This window comes from Nesoenas mayeri (genome assembly GCF_963082525.1).
Source record: "Nesoenas mayeri genome assembly, chromosome: 19".
NCBI classification, from domain to species: Eukaryota; Metazoa; Chordata; class Aves; order Columbiformes; family Columbidae; genus Nesoenas; species Nesoenas mayeri.
Window position 1 is genome coordinate 3,486,842 of NC_137568.1, and position 21,603 is coordinate 3,508,444.

The 21,603-nt window shown below is 44.8% G+C and overlaps 1 protein-coding gene across 1 annotated transcript; it reads right to left on the reverse strand.

Annotated features, from left to right (window-relative positions):
• Positions 1 to 4,534: 4,534 nt before the first annotated feature.
• Positions 4,535 to 6,507, reverse strand: TOB1 (transducer of ERBB2, 1). The gene is given in 3 exon segments (XM_080356509.1): positions 4,535 to 6,032; positions 6,035 to 6,251; positions 6,253 to 6,507. Coding segments are annotated over 3 exon segments (963 nt in total). The 5' UTR covers positions 6,325 to 6,507; the 3' UTR covers positions 4,535 to 5,358.
• Between the last annotated feature and the right edge of the window lie 15,096 nt (positions 6,508 to 21,603).

Here is a 21,603-nt window from a genome sequence, read left to right on the forward strand (position 1 = left end):
TGGACAATGAGAATCAAGTGCTTTACTTTTATATGCATGCCTTATTTCAAAATGTAAAGGTCATCTAATACACGTTAAGTGAACTTTGTAACGGAGGAGACTCTCAAAGGCCACAGAGACTAAAGGCAATAAAAGGAGGGAACGGTAGGTCAAGCTTGGATGTTCCTGTGGCATACAGAAATTGGATGAAGTTCCTTATTGACAGTAAAAAGACACCAATAGCCAGCTAATGTCTGACACTTGCTAACAGCGAATTTTGATGGAGACAGAAGGGGAAACCAACACAGAAAAGGGCAGACACTTGCCCAGGGTCAGATCTGGAACATGGGGTGCTTGAGTTGTCATCTATTATACCATGTTCTTCACTAGCCTGCCACCTCTCATTTCCATCAACATGAATAAAAACTCCCCGGCTGTTGCATTACCGGATAGGGCTGCAAATTCGCCCAGTTTCATCAGACTGTGAGCATCTAATACACTCCTTAACCATATTCTGACATTCCATAGTTCTTCACACTCTGTCTTTAGGAGTAAAGTGAAGTCAAGGAAGCCTGAGACTACAAGAGGCGGAGGGAGCAGGTACCTTGTGGTGGCTGGAGCCTCCTGTGCCGCGTCTCCCGTGACACAGGAGTTCTGGCATCGAGCACCCTCAGAGATGAGATCAGAGAGAAGCAAATCTGGGTGAAAAGAGCAGCGTGAAATCCGGTGCAGCACAGCGAGGAGCGAGAGGCAGCGACACACAGGCCGCTCCACCCGAGGATGCTGTGGGAGACGCAGAAAAGACAAAGGAAGGGGTCATGGGGGTAGCAGGGAATGAATATCTTCCCCCGAGGAAAAAAGGTGGGTTTCCAGGGCTGTTTTTAAGTGCGTTATCCAGTCCTGGTGATATTTCAAAGAAGCTCGCAGGGCACTAAACAATAATTAAGGCACTACGTTCCCAGAGTCCTGTTTTGTTTTATGCCATGGGTAATCTTGAAGCTGAGGGGAAAAGGGAACGTAGCGCAATGAGCTCCACGAGGGCCCGGAGCTGCCAGACTGCTTAAACATCATGGTGTCTCCGCTCTCGGAGGGGGAAAAGATCTCCGATTTCAGGCCTCTGAAGTGCTAAACTACCTACTAAAAACTGCAGCGAGTTCCACCAAACCTGAAGCCATCAATAACACGGATTGATTTTAACAAACAAAAGTTGACAGAATAAAGGATGGGGGTTGAGGGATGTCTGCGCCGTGTGCCAAGGTTTTTCTAAAAATATGTTACACCTGCTATTCGTTCCACACACTGATCATATTTTGTCTATGAGGTAGAGAACTCGTAGTGCCAAAGGGAATGTGGTTTTTGTTCCCAAGTCTTAATGCTTTTTCATTTCTGTAAAGCAAAAAACTCCTCACCACCACCACTAAAATAAAGCCAAGGGGACAAAAGTCACACGCGCTGCCACGGTAACAGTTTAACTGTTCCTCTTGCTGATCTTTGGAAACAATCCCTTCAGCAGGATTTTACAGCTCTGGCACTTCGATTTAGCAAACTTTTTATGCAGCTCATGAGAGGAATGCAGCCAACTCTGTACACTCAATTTAAATCAACTTGCTGATGATATAAAAAAAGAGTGCTGAACCACCGGTTTGCTTCATCTGCTCCAAACCTACCAACGGCCACCCTGAGGTATTTATTCCTGAAACGTTAATAGAACAGTCTGGGGCATCAGATCAGTAAATGGACTCTGGTTTGATCCCACGCCGGTCCAAAGAGCTGATTTAACAACTAGTTGTTTGGTTACTTGATATTTCAGCAACGCAACCAGGCTGTTTGCTACCACCAGGGTTTTGCATGTTGCAATGCAGTGGGAGCACAGGGTGCTGGAGCCGGGGCATCATCTGCCACGCTTGTCTGGAGCGAGAGATCACACAAGCCATGTTTAATAGCTTTCTGATTTTGCACGGTGAAGGAAGGATGGATCTTTCTGTGGCTTACACCTAGTCCTCAATTTGTATAAATTATGATGACTTAATTGAAGTTAATATAATTACAAGAACTTGTGCTCACCAAGGCTGCAGCGCCAGGCTGGGCTGTGCCCTCTGGGTTCCCACCTGCAGCACAGACCTGTAAGCACGACACAGAATCGAAGCATTGAAAACACCTGCGAGCTGGCTCTCCTTCGCAGAAATAATCAGAATAATGTAGTTTTGGTGACCGCTACTAGACTTCTGATGAAGAGCGAGGTCTTGTGCAGAATTGAGTCCTACAGATGGAAGCGCTTTGAACTTGAACTCAGGTGGGGACCCTGAGCGAAGGGACAGGACGCACTATGCAGCGTGGAAGGGGAAACACACACTTATGGTTTTACCCTTTTCTTCACTGTAAATTAAAGACATCTTCCGTGGTTTAACTTCCACCACCAAGTAAACTGCATGTTCACCAGAGAAAATACAAAAGACCTTGCACAACGGAGCGAATGTTTCCTTTTCCCCTTCACTCCTTTTCGGGTCCTGTCTCTCCCAGCAAATGCCCGTACCTGACAGCAGAACACAGGGTGCGTGCAAATTAAACCCCAGATTGACTTGGCAAGCGTTTAGAACAGAATGTTGCAATGTAAATGTTTGATCTAACAAATTCAGCACCAGACTTCGGCAAAAGGTAAATAAATGGGTGAAGCAGACTTAGCAGAAAGCACACGTCTTTAATTTCTATATGGAGTGAAGCGAGAACACTAAAGGTCTTCATATTGGCATTGAGGAAACTGGGAGGTCTCTCAGATTGTCCCCTTGCAAAGCACCATAACCAACCTGTGGAGGACAAAGCCTTGCTTATTAAAAGCTTTATATTAAAAGGTGCTGCAAAGAACAACCTTATTTCCAGAGATTCTTCCTTGCTACAAACCACCGCCCTTCACATGCGGAGCTGGTTCCAGTGGAAGCGAACGATTCGGGATGGGAAGAAGAGAAGCTTGATGACCTTTAAGACAAATGATCTCAGTTTAAGTCACAGGAATGGAAATATTACAGAACGCATCAAATAGTCTCCACTCTCAGAGTTGCTCGACCTCCTAGGCAGTTTAGGTATTATTCTTGAATTGTAAATACTAAAATTGTCATAAGTTTTAAAGCCTAGGCACACAAATAGAAATTATACACAGAGCTAACATTCTCAATTTTTCAGTAATCGATCCTTTTTTTCTGTCTTTTTTAAAGTAAAATTATCAACTTAAAATCAGATACCAAAATGAGGCACTTTTAAGTAGAGTTCTGTCCACTGATGAGTGGGAAGATAAACGAGATGGCAAACTCAGGAACAAGAGCCAGATAAATACATAGATGAATGCCTAAAAAAACCCCAAACAAATCAAAACCAAACGTTCGCTCCATTATTGCTTTTGAATTGGTTGTCATGGCACTAGCAACTGATACCAATGTCAGACTCACATCCCCACCCCAGCTATTTGCTGGTCCTGCAGCTCCTCACAGCTCATCCAAAGCAAAGATCTCCCGCTGGTGGTGATAAACACCCTTTTCTGTACTTATAGCATCAGGTTATTCCCACCCAAACTCCATTCACACCAAACTAGGGGTGTATACATGTGTGGATTTTGTAAAATCAAGTGCATCAAGCTGGAAAAGAATGACCCTCAACCTTAAATTCCAGTTTCAGTGTAGTTCAGATAATTTCAATGCTGTTCTACATCGTCATGAACCGAAGGACCATCCACTTCACATGTATCTTCTCTCTACAACTGGATCTGCCACGGAAAATAAGTTGATGTTTGTTAAATTTATGGCTTAAAGAAGTTTTTCTTTCCCTTGTAAACATCCACGAGGGAGGAACGCTATTTGCCGAACAGACGGAAAACAGTAAGGGATTTAACTTCAAAATAGCCCTGGAAAAGCTGAGTTGGTTTGTCAGCCTCTGAATTCTTTCTCCTCCTACTCGCATTCACATTTTGAAAATCTATTGAAGTTAAAATTGGTAAAATCCATCAAAATAAAAACCTTAGAATGTCACATTGTAGTTGCATTACATTTCTCTTGTTAATAGAGCACCCAAGTTTACAATGAGTCTAGCAAACCGTAAGTCAGCACTTCCATTCAGGCCGGTTTCTGCGCTGTTAATCCCCGGCGTGGGCACAGAACGCTGATGCGGGTCTAGGACCTCTCCAGATAACGCTTCAAATCCGTTCTGGTGACACGGAAAGGGAGTTTCATTCAATCACCTGAGTCCCTTCCAGAGATGTCACGTCGCACAATAACCCAGCGTTCACACAGCTCATACTCTTAATGCTCAAGGAAGAAAAATAACCTTACCTGCTGCCTTCAGCGAGCTGCCCTTACAGGAAACAAGTGCAAGTTTGCTCAAGTAATTGTAGGCAAGGACTTTGGGAGGCTGTGTGCTTCCTCAGGGATATTTTAGGTCAAACAACCCATTATGGTTACCCTCCCCACAGCCCCTCTGTGCCGCACCGACCCCGAGCTCATTGCACCGTCAACACAGCGAGCACCCCAAGCTCCAGCGGAACAGCAACAACACAGACCACAGCAGCCGATTAATTTTAAAGAATTTTAATACAAACTTAATATAAACTATTTCAGTCCCTCTTAACATGTAAGACACTGACTCAAAATACTTTTATACCTTTTTTCAAGTATTGCACAATGTAGGTACAAAATTAATATTTACGATTACATTTTCTTCCATAATATATAGCAAAAATCTTTAAACTTTTAACAGAAAATACAATTTGTGTTTCTTTTGAAAAAAGCAAATATTTCGTACATTTTAATTCCACCACTAAGGAATATTCTGTACACAACTTTTTTTTAGAATTGATGTCTTTAAGATGGATATCTTACAATTTCAGTAAAAAAAATACAACATGAAGCTGCTGCAGCTGTCACAGATCACTGTAGTAAAAAGATATAAATGCAATACCATGTTGTAGAAACAATATATATACTCTGATATTTTACAAACTTTGTACTAAATTAAATTATACAATTAGAAAAAGACCAATAAACCCACCTATTAGTGCCAATTTTTTTAATATATCTATACATATATGTCTGCGTACATATATATACACACACATGAAAAAAATCAGCCACATCCTTGCTATATCTTAAATACTGTAAGAGGCCATATTTTGAGAGTATATTTTTGTAATGTACAGTCAGTATAAAATAATTTTGTGCTTGGTTGGCAAATGAAAAAAATGATGCATGTTGTATTTATCTAACCAAGCTTGAACGTATTCATACTACAAGCCTTAAAAAAAAATCTCAAGAGGTGGAAAAAAAGATACACCCTTGGGTACGTGCATTTTTAAACTTGTACAATAGTATTTACTTGTATTTCACTTCCGTTTTATTTTTAGTTAGCCATAACTGGCTGGAATTGCTGGTTAGAATACTGCATGTTGTTTAAACTAAAATTCAAGCCATCCACAAAAGATTTCTCATTTAGACCTCCATAGGCTGCGAACATATCAAAGGCATTACTGTACTGGAGAGGACTGAGGTTTAGGGGGCTGTCACCAGGGAAGATGCTACTGGTGCTACCTTGACCCTGCATGTTGGGGAAAATGAACTCCTTCGCATTAGGAGACAGGGCAGAAGTCTTCTGCTGCTGCTGTTGCTGCTGCGGCTGCTGGCTGCCTAAGCCAAGCCCGTAGAGAGAGTGCATGGAGGAGGAGAGGGCTTTCTGCTTCAACAGCTCATTGACATTCAAGCCAAGGTTGGTGGGAGAAGTGCGGGCGACCTTGTTGCTACGGCCGCTATTCTTCATTTTGGTCGAGCCAAACTTGGTGGCAGCGAATGTGGCAGTGGTGAAGGTTAAAGGCTGAGTGGAGCGGGGCATGAAAGTCGGGCTGACAGCAGCAGAGTGGCCAAAGGGAGGAGAAGGAGAACTAGACACTGAAGATGCTGGGTCACTAATTGGCATGAACACCTGGGCCTCTGGGTTAAAGCTGTTCTTGATTTCCTTATCCAACTCACATCCATTTTCATTATCATCCACATAAAGCACTTTCACTGGTCCCTTTTCACAAATGGGTCGATCCAAACACTAAGATCCTGAGGCAAGTTGCCGCGAACATCATCAATGTCCAAACCACTCTCTTTGGATGCTTGTTCTATCACCGGGTCCACTTTCTCCCCTATATGTATACATCTAAACCCTGATCCTTTGTATGGCTTTTCCGGATACCAGTGCCCTTCATACTTCTTCTTAAGAAGTCTTTCAAGCTCTTCACCAAAAATGTTGACAACGTCGTCTGGGAAGCTTATTGTACAAATATGAAATAATAAAATTGAGTGCTACTTGGATTTCAAGCTGCATAGCTGCTATGCCACAAGGTTATAAGTCTGTTTCAAAACCCGAAGAAGAAAGTGTTCAAGATGCCACAGGGAAACAGAATTTCCTTCAAAGTGCTGATTCTAGTTGATTATTATCCTTCACCTTGAGTGCTCTTGTTCCTTTAAGAAAAAAACAAAAGCAAACACATCCAAATAAGGAAAGCATAAGATCAAGCTCCAAGGCCTATTCGTTCAGCTTCACCTTCTGCATAAAGTAGGTAACTTTTCAAGCAAAAAATGCACAAATTGGTTATGTTCGTGCCTGCGGAAGGTGAGGATGTCAACACCATTCAGTGTGACTTACAAACAATACTGCAGAAGATGCACCAGGCATGTGTTTACATATACAGCATGGGGCATTTCAGAAATCACATGAGCTTGCTGTTTAGTTATTCACAAAGCAGCACGGATAATTTTTAAGACATCACAGAACTGCCAGGCCTGTCAAGGGTTCAATTACCAACCCGTATTTGGATGATTTATAGTACTCAGCTGCAAAATTTAGCACCAGACTACTGGTTTAGCTTGAAAGGTCTTTGTCCAAGAGTCATTTATCATTTTAAAGTTTGCAAACATATTGGTTGCACCACAAGCTACAGAATTATAAAAATGTTAACAGTTACTTTAGAAGGTTTCACACAAATAACTGAAATTATGCAACGTTTATTTTAAGTCCAAGCAAGTCATCCGCATAAACGGTGCGCTGGCAAAATTATGCTAACTGAAGAGAAAATGTCCGCTGTACATATACAGCAATTCTTCCTCAGAATAGCTAAAATGATAATGCAGTCAATGCATACAAAATAGATGCATGTATCTTCTGTCCTAAGGTGGCAACGGCTGTGAAATTATTACAATAAAAAAGCACAATTTTTTCCCTTTCTACAAATTATTCTGTATTATCAGATGTAACGCATTAATGTCTGTAAAATTCATATCGCATTATCTATAGCCCAGATTTTTAAAAGTTTCTAAAGCCAAGAAGGCTTTTGATAGCCTCAAAACCAACAGCTTTTCTCCTTCTGCATGACTCCATTTTATATTGAATATAAAATATGGTTGCCACTCCTTCACAAAGGACAAAAGAGGAATTAGCTATCTAAAGTTAAAGAAGGGACAAAAATCAAGCATTAGCACATATACTGCTAATGAAAATCTTGCAGTTCCTCAGCACAAAGGTACTCATCCACAGGAGACACCTTTGCTCAAAAAGTTCCAGTTCAACAAAAGATAGATTTTTTTTGCTTGAGATAAACACCCAACAGAATTTAAATTAACAGTGTGCTTTCCTGCACTGCATCACTAGGAACAATATTTAGTGTAGCTGTCACTGAAGATTAGAGAAATCAAAGCCAATATCGAAATCCTTTAGCAATGTGAATACAAGGCGTTTTTATTTCTTGCTCCAAATAATCTCCTTTTAAAGTCTCGAACCCTATTTCCGAGCCACTCATGTTCTCCCCAACATGGTATGGGAATAGTTTGAAAGCCTGTACGATAAGGCGACCTTTAAAACGTTTGCTGGATCAGCACTGGGTGGGGATAAGGAAAAGATCAAGGGCAAACAGAAGATATTTACAAAAGGGACACAATCAGTACAGAAAAGCTGATTGGGTGCTTAAAATGGGCATTTAAAAATGATATATTAATCCATCTGGTTTGTTTCCCTTCCTCCATGTCCTTTAGGAATGAAATGATCCTTTCAAGGCAGACGCTATAAATTTTTCTACGCCCCACGGTACAAGCAGCTGATCAAACAAATCAGCCTGATAATTTCGAACTACTTTTTTTTTTTTTTTTTTAAATTTGAAAAGGACAATATTTTCCGGGGATCCGAGCCCACTAATCGCCCCAGCAGCAGAGCCCCGGGTTTAAAGCAGGAGCCTTAAGCGGTGTGGGAGTTACATAACCCGGCAGTCGGGTCTCATTAGATTTCTGCTCACAACCCTGGGAGCTCCGGCAACAGCAGGAGGAGGAGGAAAAAGCATTTTCTGAGCCCATAAGAAAGAAAATGAAGAGGAAAGGGAGCCGGCTGGAAGAAGGAGGTCGGCCAGGCCCCTGTCCCCAGCACACAGGCCGGCACCACCCGCCGGGCCGGGGCAGGGTGACGGGGACGGCCGCCCGGGGAGGCCCAGCGCAGGCAGCGGCGATTACTCAGCCGGCAACGCTCACCCTTCCCAACCCGACCGCGTCCAGGGAGCGCCCCGGGAGGAACCGTCTCATAGCCCGGCTCCCCGGGCCGTGCCCGCTCTCCCAACCCCCTTCTTCCCATCGGCTCCTGTGCCGCTCGCCCCGGCCCTTCCCCTCCCCGCGGGGCCGTGCCCGCCTCAGTCCCCGTCACCGTGGGGTCGTGACCGCCTCGGCTTCCCCCGGGCCGTCCGCCTCACATACCCCGCCTGAGGGGCCGGGCGGTGCCCACCGTGGGCCCCCCGTCGCGGCGGCCGCGCCCGCCTGAGAGGCCGGGCGGTGGCTGCCCCAGCCCCTGGTTCGCCTCACGGCCGGGGCCGGGCGGTGGCTGCCTCAGGCCCCGCCGAAGCGTCTGCCGTGGGCCCGGGCCCCCCCCCGCGCACACCGCCGCGCCGGGCCGGGCCGTCCCCCCGCCCTCAGCGAGCGGTACTCACCCCGGGTGGGTGTGCGGGGGGTAGTGCAAACAATCCCGGCGGGGGTGTGAGTGCGGTGGGGGGGGTGCGGCTCAGCACCCGTCCCCCATCTCCGAGAGCCGGCTCCCTCGGCGAGGATGGGAGGGGAAAGGAAAGAGAGAAGAAAAAAAAAAAAAGGGAGGGGGAAGGGTTGGAAAAAAAAAAGGGGGGGGAGGGAAAGGGGGGAGGGCTGCGCTGCTCACACCCCCACAACGGGCGCGCTCGGCCACGGCAGCTGCGCTTCTTCTGCAACTGCCGCTCCGCCCGGCGCGCCCCTATATATCGCCTCCCTCGCCCCGCCCCCTGCGCGTGCGCCCCGCCCGGCCATGCCCACAAACCCCGCCCTCCCACTGGCTAGCGTTCGGCTTGGCCACGCCCAACAGCCGCCAAGCCCCGCCCTCCCAGCGCGGTGCCCTGTGCTGCGTCCCCTTCGCCCAGCGCGGCGTGGAGGGGCCGCTCTCTGACGTCAGCTCGTTCCGCGCCTCACAACACCATTGCGTCACTGCCGACGTCAAACCCTGCCCTCGCGCCCCTCGTCTCCGCAGGGGAGCGGGGGGGCCGGGGCTGAACTACATCTCCCATGACCGCTGCTGCGGGCTGGGGGGCGGGCGGCAACGGCCCGGGGGGAACACGGGAGCGGCGATCGCAGCTCCGCACAGCTGGGGGAGCAGCGACAGACCAGGCGAGGGGCCAGGTTCCCCCGGCACTGGCGGGGCCGACGGGTGCGCCCTTCTGGCCAGCGAGGCCCCCGCGGCGGCGGCGGCACCGTCCGCCCTGAAATGAGGGGACGCAGAGCTGCACCCCCAACCCACCCTCTTCCCCCGCCGCGGCTAAAAATACTCCCCCCAGGTAGCAACGCTGACCGATTGGCTGGCTGCCCGCCCTGCCTAGCCGCCTGATTGGTCACTCGGTGTCGAGGAGGAAGACGTCAAACCCCAGTTTTTTTGGGGGGGAACAAAAGTCACCGGGGGCAGCGGGCCAGGGGTGGCGGAGCCGCCGGTTCACGGCGACCCGCAGTGGGGGGACGCGGGGCGGGGTGAGGGGGGACCCCGCCGGGCGCCTCGCCCAGAGCCGTCGGGAGGAGCCCTGGGGGCTCCGAAATATCCCCCGCGGGTATTAATTAGTGCTGGGGTTGGTGTCGTTCGCTTCAAACCGGTGACCGGGCTGCGATTTGGAGGACAAACTGCAGAGCATTTTTTTCTTTTTCTTTTTTCTTTTCCCCTCCTCCTCTTGCTCCTGTGTTTGTATAATAATAAAGCATTTTGGCATAAACGCTGCATGGGCCCCAGGAGTGATTTGGAAATGCCAGTCAGGAAAAAAAAAATGCCAGGACTTTAACCCTTTGTTAATTAGAACGTGTACGAGACTTGTGTGGGAGGCAGGAGCCTCAAAACCGAAATGCTAAAATAGCAAGGGTGGTATTGGGGATTTTCCATAGCTGAAAATTTCTGTCAGAAGGCCTAATTCATCGTAAAAAGCACAGTTTTTATTTAGATGCATCAGTGCTGATGCTACCAGGATTGTGCTATTGCGAAAAGCTTGAAAATCTTAATTCAGACTCAAAAGAGTTATGTTTTTTTTCCCCCCTATTTTTCATTCTTTTTTCTTAACGATAAAATGTTGCATAGGACTTTGCTGAAAATTAGGTCATTTGTTATCACTGTGCACCCCAAACTGAAAACTAACGCTCGAAGGTGATAACATAATAAGCATTGGCAACTGGGAGACTAGTGGGAATTGCTGTAGCCAAGCTGGAATCCAAATGAGTCTTGGGTTTTTTGTTTTGAACAAGTTGCTGTTGCTTTTCCTATGGAAGCTTAAAGAGATAATGTGAAGTCACTACTGAAACAGATAAAGCGAAAAGATAAATAAAGGGGTTTTTTTAAAAGAAAAATGGAGACTTAGGAATCTCCATAGTACAACAAACGCTGAACAAATGGGGCAGCGAACAGCCTGAGATGTTGCTGAGCTCTGTTCTGCCCTGACCGAGGGACCAGCAGCACAAGGTTTCCCTTTAAAGTGGGTAAAAACTGCACGAGTCCCTGAGATCAAGGTTTTCAGGTGGGATTTCGTAAGGAGCTTCGCAAACCGAGTAACTGCGCTGCTGAGTTGCTAAAAAATAAAAGGTTGTAAAAGCAGAGACTTTCTTTCAAATGGATTTAACGCTACATAAGGAGCATTAGGAACTGAATTAAACATACAGAGCTAATACATTTATAATCAAGGCAGCTGTGGGATCCTTTAAAGCTGTAAAACGGCGATGTACTTTTCTGTGGCTTATGTAAAGGAAGCTTCTCATGCAATCAATGCTAAAATTGCGTGCAATTGAACAAATCCGATGTTCGATGCTAAGGACAGGTGATTGCCCTTAGAATAACCTCTTCAGGTCAGTAAGAATCGAGCCGATTCTTGGTGGTCCGATGAAAGTTTCAATTTATCTTCATTTGTTTGAAAAAAAAAAGCTGATTTTCAAGCTGCAGTGATCATTATGTCATCCACATGTAACACATCAGAAGTAGGTGGCCAAACTGTAGTAATGTGAAATTATTAGCGCGTAAAACAAGAATATAATCCAGGATCGCTTGTATTCTTAAAACCTCAACATGGCTTTTTGATCCGCTAAGAGGTCAGAATAGGGCCTGCAGGATTTTTCAGTCCTTTTGATTAATACACAGCAATAACAAAATGTCTGCCTCTCCCTGCCAGAAAAATCTTTAAAAATGCAATCAATAAAAAATAACAACTCCAGCAGCAAAATTTTACTCATGTTGCCAATTCTTTCCACTGAAAGATTCATCTTAAAAGAAAAGAAAAAATATATATATTGTCATCATTCCTGACAAACCTTGACAATTTTTCTCCCCAGCAGAGCAAATCAACAGAAGCATTTCAGAGCGTGGCAGGGAGGCGGGAGGGAGATTAGAAGGAAAATGACTTTCTTAATCTATATTAAATGAGAAGGGGTTTGATCTTATCGCGTCTTCGTGACCATATCCTGCGACGGTGCCCAGCGGGGTGTGTGGTCTGATCTCCAGAGCCAACACCTCTGCCTTGTCCAAGACCTACAGCCCCACAAGAACCTGGCTCCACAAAAGAACATTCTGTTTTCTACTAAAGCAATTGAAATTTGGTCCCTAAAACAATTAAAACCAGCGCTCTTTTAAAATCTCAATCAGTATTATTTAGTGATCAATACAATATCTAAGAACAAAATATGGTCTATTCATCTTAAAAGTTGTTTAAAAGAGATTAAAAAATCTAAGAACATTTTTACCAATCTATGTGAACATGGGCAAGAATTGAAGAACAGTGGAAAGCAATGCTCAGGATTTCCACCACCCATCTCTGTTCCTTTCACCTCTGCTGAATGAACGTTGCTGTTCCTTACAGAATATATAAGGTTTATCCTGAGAGAGGACATAAAGCTTTGCAACGTACATTCCCTAATATAGTACAGTCTATTTTTTTAACATTTTCCTATTTAGGAGCACAATTCTCCTTTTAGCATGGGAGCCTAAGCTTTGATTTTGAAACAAAACAGGAGGCTTTTCCCATTGTGTTCATCCTTCTCTAGCCCAGTTTTATCCATTTGCTGATTTTAACGCGTCTTCCTTTTCCCCATCCTCAATTAGTGTGAGCAACCAAGCCTGGCTGCTCTCCAGCATAGATCTTAATGATGATTTTGAAATGTAGTGTAGGTTCTCTTACGTTTCACTCTACCAGCTTAAGCAGTGATTTTTCTATAAATTCAGATTATGGAGGGTGTATATACATGTTGCAGCTTCAGGACCTCTCTGACCACAAGGATTTTTTAGATGGGAACCACAAAATTATCTTGTATGTAATGTTGTTTTGATGGCAAAAATCACCAGCATCCAGAGCAAGACACAGAAGGCAGCTGCTGGGGAAGAAGGAAAAATACAAACAGGAGAAACCGGACACACTCTAATAAAGGTTTTGCACCAAAGCTTTGCGCTTCCCAAAGTTTCCGCCACCTTGAAAAAGGTGAAAAGGTGTTTTTTTGTCCTGAAGCTGATATGAGGCAGAATCTGTTCTTGAAGAGGAGCCTGATTAGTGACATTTTGAGAATGGGGTACAGATCCCGAGAAGGGCAGGTAAACAGAGTGAAATGAAGAGTAAGGAAGCTAAATAAAAATGCCGATAAAAATAATGGTCGCAGGTAGACAGATGCTGTAATAAGGGGGGGAGGAGGAAGAAAACGGGAAATATTTCATGAGTATCAGAATTTTCTATAGCTATGAATAAATGGGCTGAAGAAGGAGGAAGGAAGGAAGATTGATTTGATACCTTAGAGAGGTTGACCTTTGAGGAAAGTTTGATTAAAATCCAATATAATTTTTTCCTCAAGCTCACCTTTGCGCTGGGATTCTGCCAGTTTAATGTCAGTTCTGCAGTATCTGCCAATAGCTAAAATGATGAGGATTCACAAACAGTTTCAAAGAGACACAAAGCTGCTTTTTAAACCATAAGGATCGCTCACCTTAATTATTTTATGGCGATCAAAAAAAAGAATTGAAGATAAAGGTCTGATCTTTTGCCCCCTCAATTATGATAGAAAAGGTAGCTTGAAAAGTTTCATCAAGAACTTACTTAATAGTTGTGTGTACTTGGCATTTGCCAGGAAGACAGGTTAATCTGTTTCATGAGAGAGGATATCCAGGAAAACTGCTCTATCTTTTTCCTGAGAGACACTGAATGAGAACAAAGAGATACTAAATGAGAAAAAGAAAGTGAGTGTGAGGAGAGAACTTTCATTCAGTCTCTTTAAACTGAAAGAAGGAGCAATGGAAGATATTTGCTTACCAAAAATGTGCGATAAACACAGAAGTTCTGCTGATTTTTTTTGACATTCTGATTATCTTGAGTTAGGGAAAAAAAAATCATCTGAGAATGACCAGGGGGCTCCCTTTGGAATAAATTGAAACTCAACTTTATTTAGGCAAAGATCCAGCAAATACTACTACTTATTCCTGGCCATGATGCCCTCTGAACCACAGCTCTGAACCTGCACTCTTTGGCTCTCCCAGCAATGGGTTTTTTTGACTTAGGAAGGACCAGATGAACCTGTAACTGTTTTCTAGTCTTTCAGGAAAACAAGGTAGACACGTATCTTGAATGGGAAGAAGGAAGGATGTTTCCCAGATTGTCAATTTATCATAAAGAAACAACTGGAACCTGCCTCAGTTTTTGCAATAAAATGCACAACAAAACGAAATGTTGACATCCCCAGGTGATCTCGCCTGGTTCTTGGCTGAGGATTTAGAGCAGCCAACAACAATACAGCTCAGTGAGAAACCATCCATATTTTAGGCTTTGGGGTGAAAAGCAGCTGGGTTTTCTGGAGCACGTGGCCCTTGCCTGGGTTTCTGATGCCTTTTTGCAATCCTGTTCCTATTAGTAACCGTGTATTGTGCAGAGCCCAGTACTTGGTCAGGACTTTGAGAGTTTAGTTGGTGGCTACTAAATGACACACAGAATATTCCATTTGGGAAAGCCAAAGGTTGCAGGTATTGCGTCTGAGAGCATTAATTTGAGAAGCGCCAGGTTAACCTACTGTGCTCTCAAGCTGTGACAATTTGAATGATGGTGACTTCAAAGTAGAATGAGTTCAAATGTCAGTGTATTGATGAATACAAGCTGATAATAATTCTCGTGAGAGGAAGATCATTGAAAACTATCTTCATATTAATAAAAAATAATGAGGGCACTTCTTTTCAGATGAACAGAAGCCTGGTGACACTGTATTTGTGCAGACACCAAGAGCGAGTTGAGTGGAAAGATGCCAGTTTGTGACAGCTGAAGGTCTGACCCAGAATCTTTAAGGGTATTATCCACGGCAAAAATAAAAAGCCAATGGAAATTTCTCTTTGCGTTTGCTGCGCTCCAGGTCTGGCCCTTATTCAACTCTTATTAAAGTCCATTGAGTCACGGCGACAGGAATAATGGAGGGGAATGCAGATTCAAGCTGTGTGTTTGCTCCTGAGACACACAAAGTAGATTTTAACACAGTTTGTGCATCCTGGTTTTAAGCAGCTCATGTAAGGAGTAGTTCATGGAAGACTGAATCTGTCACTGGCATTGAAACCATCATTCAGTTTAAATCGTTGATTCAAAGCGTAGTAAATCACACATTTCCTCTCCACTTCTGATTTCGAAAGGTATAATTGCTCCAAAATAATATAATGTGTGCCTTACAAGATTAAGCAAAGGGTCAGATTAGTATAATATCTTCCCCGAACTGATGGCAAAAAGCTGTGTAAACCGGGGGCCACAACTTGAGCTCCCCCAGGATGGGACTCTTGGGACTTTATCTGCCAATAAAGCAGCGGCAGAGGGAGAGCACACATTCTGCTGTTTCGCCGGTCACAGGTGTTTGCCATGCGATGGCCGCACTCAGCAATCCCCACATACCTACATATATAACCCAGTACCTACATATCTTTATAACCCACTTAATTATAACCGAATGTTTTTCCTTGAATACACAAACCAGCAGGAGCTATTATCTCATACGCTATTATTAATGTGCAAGGCTCGAGACCGTATTTGCTCACAGCGGTGGATCTGTCTGCTCTCAAGAGTCGTCATAACTAACAACTTCAGAAAAAGGGATAAACCAGCCGTGTTGCACAACCACATCGGGTTTGGCAACGGGAAGGAAGGAGAGATTTTCTTGATCCCACATGGTGATTGTCTTATATGCTGGAAAATGAGCACTCAGAGTGACATACTTTTTATTGTAGCTAATGTAACTCGGTTTTGTGAAGAAGGTGATTCTGCTGCATGACCATATTATCTAAATTGCTTTGTCGCCAACGCATAGAAAACTGAATATAAAATTGCCTGAACATAATTGAGTGCTGACTCACCCTCGATTAGAGTAAATGGTGCAGCGTTCCAGGGAGTCTTGGAGCTTTCTATAGTCTCACACTCCGATGTGAAATCTTCTGATTGATTTTTCTCCCCTCCAAGCAAACTTACGGTTCGTGCTCCGATTTGAGGCTAGATGCTGCGAATCCAGCTGCTGTCACAAGACATCTTCCCCCTGCTTCGTTATCTTGATCAATTTTCTGCTGAAACCCTCATCTTTCATCCTGGCTGGTGCAGTTGCCTCCCTTGTGATTATTCCAACTCCCGGCTCTCCGGATCCGTAGCCGCTCTCCAAGCTCCATCTCAAACACTTTAGTTTCTAAGGCTACATAGCTGCGAATGCTTTCTCACCAAATGCTTTTCCATAAATTCTCACAATTTCACTTCAGTCAAATCCAAGGCTGCATCGTTTTACATACATGGCACTCTTCGTAGCAGACCCTTTTATTACAAGCACCTTCAAACACAAGCAGGCAAACACAGCCCCAAGTATTGTAAGTGGAAATGTTGTTTTGGGGTTTTTTCCCTTGAAAATGGCCTCATATCACAAAGCTCCATTTGGAGATGTAACTGGAAACAGAACAATTTTCATTTTTTTAAATGGAGTGGAAGAAGGGCAATTTGAAGAAGCGATGCCAGAGACCTGAGGTGAACTGAGCCATGGATACTGGGCAGAGAGCTCAAATTTAGCTGACCGTGGCACTAAGACAAAGCAGCACTTGTGCCTTTGGGTAATCTCAGTCCTGACTCTGTCACTCAGGTAGTAAAAAGAATCAGCGGAAGAAGGGCCATGACCTAAATAGTTGGGATAACAGCAATTATTTACCAGCAATCCCACCCACAGCGATTTGCAGAAGATGCCAAACCTGAGCTGGAGGATCTGGGAGTGGAGCCAGTCATGGAAGTGGCAGAACTTGGTTTAGTTTCCAGCTAGCTCTGAACATCCCCTTTCTTCCTGAAGCATTGAATTCGTAGCTGCTGAAAATGGGGTAGGGAAGAGGCTAAAATTTGTTTCCTTTAAACGTAGGACTGGTTTCATATTAGGTAATAACTCAGAAATGAAGAGTAACTTCGTCACGCATGTCAGGCTTCGCTCCTCCAGAAGCACTGGCCCAACTTTCTTCCTTACCAGGAATTTTAACTTTTATCGTCTAGTAACAAATCACACCTGCCTTGCCCCAAAGAGGATAAATCTCATTTATCTCCAACTAGTAAGAGATAATAATGCAACTGGTCCTTCACACCAGGAGACTGCTTGTCTGTTACCTAGAAGTTCTCTTCCAAGTTGGATCAACATCTCTTCCTTCCACAGAGCAAAGAGAAACTCGGTTGGAATGCATTTCCAGAGACAAATGAACCCCGAAGATAAAAGAAAATAAATTGCTTGTAAAAAAACGCCATGAGTTTGGTACAGAGGAGTGAATGTGAAATTCAGAGCTGATCTAGAGCCAGGTTAGAATCCGGCCAGAATGAAGGATCTGATCTCTTCTAGTTGATCTGCACAAACAATGTCCCTTTGCAAATTACAGGCACATTTAAAAGGCATAATGAAAGAAAAAGAGGAATCTTGAATGGTGAAGAAAGCAACACATTCTGAGTTTAAAAGACTGAATCCTTCAAAGGTAGCAGCAAAATGCATGAGCATACCCATGGCTTCCCCAGATGGGTTGGGGTTGTTTGTCACTCCCAGCCCAGGCTGCATTTGACTGATCTCACTTATATCACATGAAGTACGTTTTCAAAGGGGGAAGAAACAGACGTTCAAGCTCAATATTCCTATCCAGATCGCTCTTCATGTTTTGACACCAGCCAGTCCAAGTGACATCCAAACGGGGACAGCGGAAGTATTAATGTCCCTGATTCAGCTGAATCAGGGGAGCGCCTGGATGACAAGGAAGAACAAGGCTCGAGGGAGGCACCGGGGGATCTGCGACACAGAGCAATGTGCCCGACGTTGGCATTGCAAAAGTTGTGTGAGGGGCTCAAGCATTGAAACTTTTCATCTACAGTGACCAGGGGGTCGCTTGGCTGCATTTACAGTCTGGCTGCTGGGGGAAGCGTGGGCTGAGAGGGGAGGCAATCAGCCCACCCTTTAATAAATAGAAGACCATACAAGATGGTCAGGGAAGAGCATACTTCTTAAATGAACTGGAGAACCAAGGCTGAAGCATCTCTTGTTGCTGATCCGCGAGGTGATGGAGGCTTCTGAAGGAGCGGTAGCACCCGCCTGATCAAACAGGAGCAACAGCGCTGATCCTGCCCCAAGGCTTATGCTCGAACCTAGAACTAATGAATGTAAAGGCACTGACAGAAAAATGCTTCCACAGAATCCCTATTCTAAGGGCTTTGATTTTACTGGAACGTGCACAGCAGTAAAATTCACATAGCCAACGGGAAAGCCACGTCCTGGCCTGACCCAGCCACGGAAAACAGCAAAACACAGGGACAGAGATTTGGGGTCACGTTTGGGGAGGATCCGTGATTCAGCATGACAGTTTACTAAATCTCCTCTAATGTGTCATGTAATGAGGGAGCGGGGCAAATACCTACAGCTCCAGGCTGCTGCTTCATTGCAAAAAGGTACAGCCCAGACAGTGACGAGCATCTAAAGAATAAATGACTCTCAATTAGGACAGTAGGTCAGAAAGAACAAGATGATTCATATCCAGGACATACTCCAACCATCCACAACAACACTCAGCAATTCTATACAGCTTTACATCTTTGAATCACCCACAAACACCCTGTCCTTTCAATGGCACTGGCAGGTAACAGGCAGTGAGGCTTGAAATGTGTGCTCGAGACCTGCTAATTCTTGAAATAATTGGGCTAAACTGGGAAGAAACGGCTTCTACTGTTCCTCCAGCAGTAGAAAGGAATGAGACAGCTCCGTCCTGGTCACAGCTGCCACCACTGGTCTAGAAACCAGGGGACCTGGAGAGTAACACCCCAAAATTAATAAATGAGGTACCCAGAATTAACAGCCTCTTTTAGAGAACTGGCTGTACGCGGTTTTCCCAGGAGTCAGCAACAGGTCGTGCCAGATGGGGCTGAGAAGTGCTTGGCTCCCAGGTCAGCACCCTGACAATGCCGCCGCTCAGCTGTGCAAATCGTATTTTACTTGCTTGACTGTGAGTTGCTGGGCAGTGGGATGTAATTTTCCACGCTTGCAGTTGGCCATGGCTTTTACCTTGACTTGCATTTGACAGTGCGAGCTCTGTCAACATTGCTTCACCTCTTGGAAAATAATAATGAAGCAGCCTGTGCGATAGGTGTGTATTACTACCCAATAATTCAATGATCTACTTTAACCTAGTCACTCCGGTTTACTACTCTGCAACGAAATGTCTCTTCCAGGTTTACCTGAAGACTGGAACATCAGAAAAACTCAGGGATGCCAGACATACACTTGCTTGACTTTGATCTCTCTGAAGACAAATCTTTTAAAGTTTAGATCAAGGAATCTTTTAATGAAACAAAGAAATCGTGCCACTTGTATCAGTTCCAGATATAAATAAATCAGCTGGAAATAAACAGGAGCAAGGCGAACACAGAGGAGACAGCCACGCTCTGCAATGTCAGTCCAAAGTGACTGTCTGATGGATGATAATGTGCCTGGCTCGGAAAAAAAGTCAGAGTTTAGAAGTCTTGCTGCCAGCCATCTGGCAGATCTTCCAAAATATATTGCAGTGAAACTTCATCGAATTGCTACCTTTTTTGCAACTCCTGCTATCAAGACAGTCTATTTACTTTTTAAGCGTGGGGAGGATTTTGAAATCTCTACCAGGGCTCTCTCCTTAGAGACACGTTCTAGCCCTTCCCATGGCCAACTCATTGCTCCTTCCCTCCCCCAGGCAGCCATATATGCATAATCTTCCCAAAGCAAAGGTGCTCTTATACATTTAGGGGGTCACTGAAATACTGGGCACATCTAGCACCGTTCAGGCCGCTGCTGTCTGTTCCCTGTTTGCAGGTGCCGTTCCCTTGTGCTGCAAGAGAGGCAGAGACGTTCAGGGCAGCGGGATTTATGGCACATCCATCCTCGTGTTCCAGAAGCATCGTTACTTCTCTCTTGGAACTGAAGGGCAACATTTCATACTTCTCAACAGTATAGAGCTTATTTTCATAACTGAGTGATTTGGACTCTGTACCCCAGAAAGCAATAGTAAATATTACCACTAACCATTTCCTAATAATCTGTAGCAACATAGAGTGCCAAAAAATTATGGTCACTTAAAACAAAAAATCCCACAAATGTTTAAAATCCCTTTATGGAACAAGCTGCCTGCTGAATGTTAATGATTTTTTTTTTCCTGTTTCATCATCTTCTCCTACCTGATCCATAATCAGCTGTAATCGCGTCTACCACCCTCCTGAACTGTGCTTAAGCAGAATGGCTTGTTGCCACGGGACTGGGGGTGCTGGAACGCAGATAAACCCCCAACACGCCATCTGAGAGGCAGCTGGAGATCCGATCTGCTGACTCCTGGGTTGTAACATGGACTCCGTAAAAGCTATTTGCAACTGAAATGATCTTTAATACTGAAACTAGAGTTAACCTGGGTGGTGAGTGGAGGAGATCATCTGTTCCGAGAAAGAAACCAAGGGAGGGAGAAGAGTAGGAAGATAACAAAGGAGAGGGACTCTTGGGGAGGGGAATTGAACTGAAAACATGCACTGATGGAAAAAGGAACACAGGGAAAATTATGTTGTTGCATCTCCCCCTCACGACTCATCAGGTCCTTGTCCCCCCTCAACTGCCAGCCATGCTCATCATTTGTAATTCTCAGCCTTCTTAGATAGATGGGGCTAAGCAACAAAAGCTGTCTCTGAGCAGCCCTCAAGCTTGGCTCACCTTTGTCACAGCTAGTTTTAGTAAATTTTAGTCAAATCCATTTGGTCATTAATATGTGCTTGGTTTTAATTTCACCATCTACAGCGGTAACTTGTTAACAAGCTGCTGCAGGAGATCTTTGTAGGACAGTGGAAAGCAGGGAAAGGAAATAATTACAGCATTTCCACCTACGGTAGTCTGCTTCAGGGCAGGTATAAATAGATCCGTAAGTGTTTGTTCACTTAAAAGAGAGTTCAGCCTAACTGCTTTTTCAATTGCCGGCAGCAGAGTTGATGGTTTGGGTTTTTTTTCTCAAAAACGAGGGCAAGGACCATCTACTAAATATCACGCTCCGTTCCTTCACACCACAAGTAGCATTTTAGAAGCTTCAGAATTTTTACCAAATCCAGATGTCGGGTGTGTAAAAGTATGGGCGATTTTTCAAAGCCATTCTATTTGTTTGGGAAAGGAAAGCTAATTAGATCACAAAACTCAATTCAGCTTCAGAACTAAGGAAATCAATGAATCAATCACTTGGAGCATCCCAGAAAGCTCTCGACTGATTCATGCAGAGTAACTCCCTTTGGAGTCTCACCACAAAGTTTCGAGAAAGCGCTTGCTTAAACGTCTAGAAATGCCCCGTTTCTTGTCCGTTTGCAGCCAAATGGCAGTGCAGGCACAACACAACGTCCAGCAGGGAGCGGACTGGTGTCCCAGCAGGTCGGGGAGGATCGAGCTGTGAGCAGGACATCAGAACTCTTGTTTCCAGCTCAAGCATCCCAGAAATAACCTCCTGGCCCTCTCCTGGAGCATCGCTCCCGCAGCTCCATCCACCGTCCCGCAGCTCCGGAGCCCGAAGTCCTGCCGAGCTCTGCTTTTCTGTGCACGAAATTGTTTA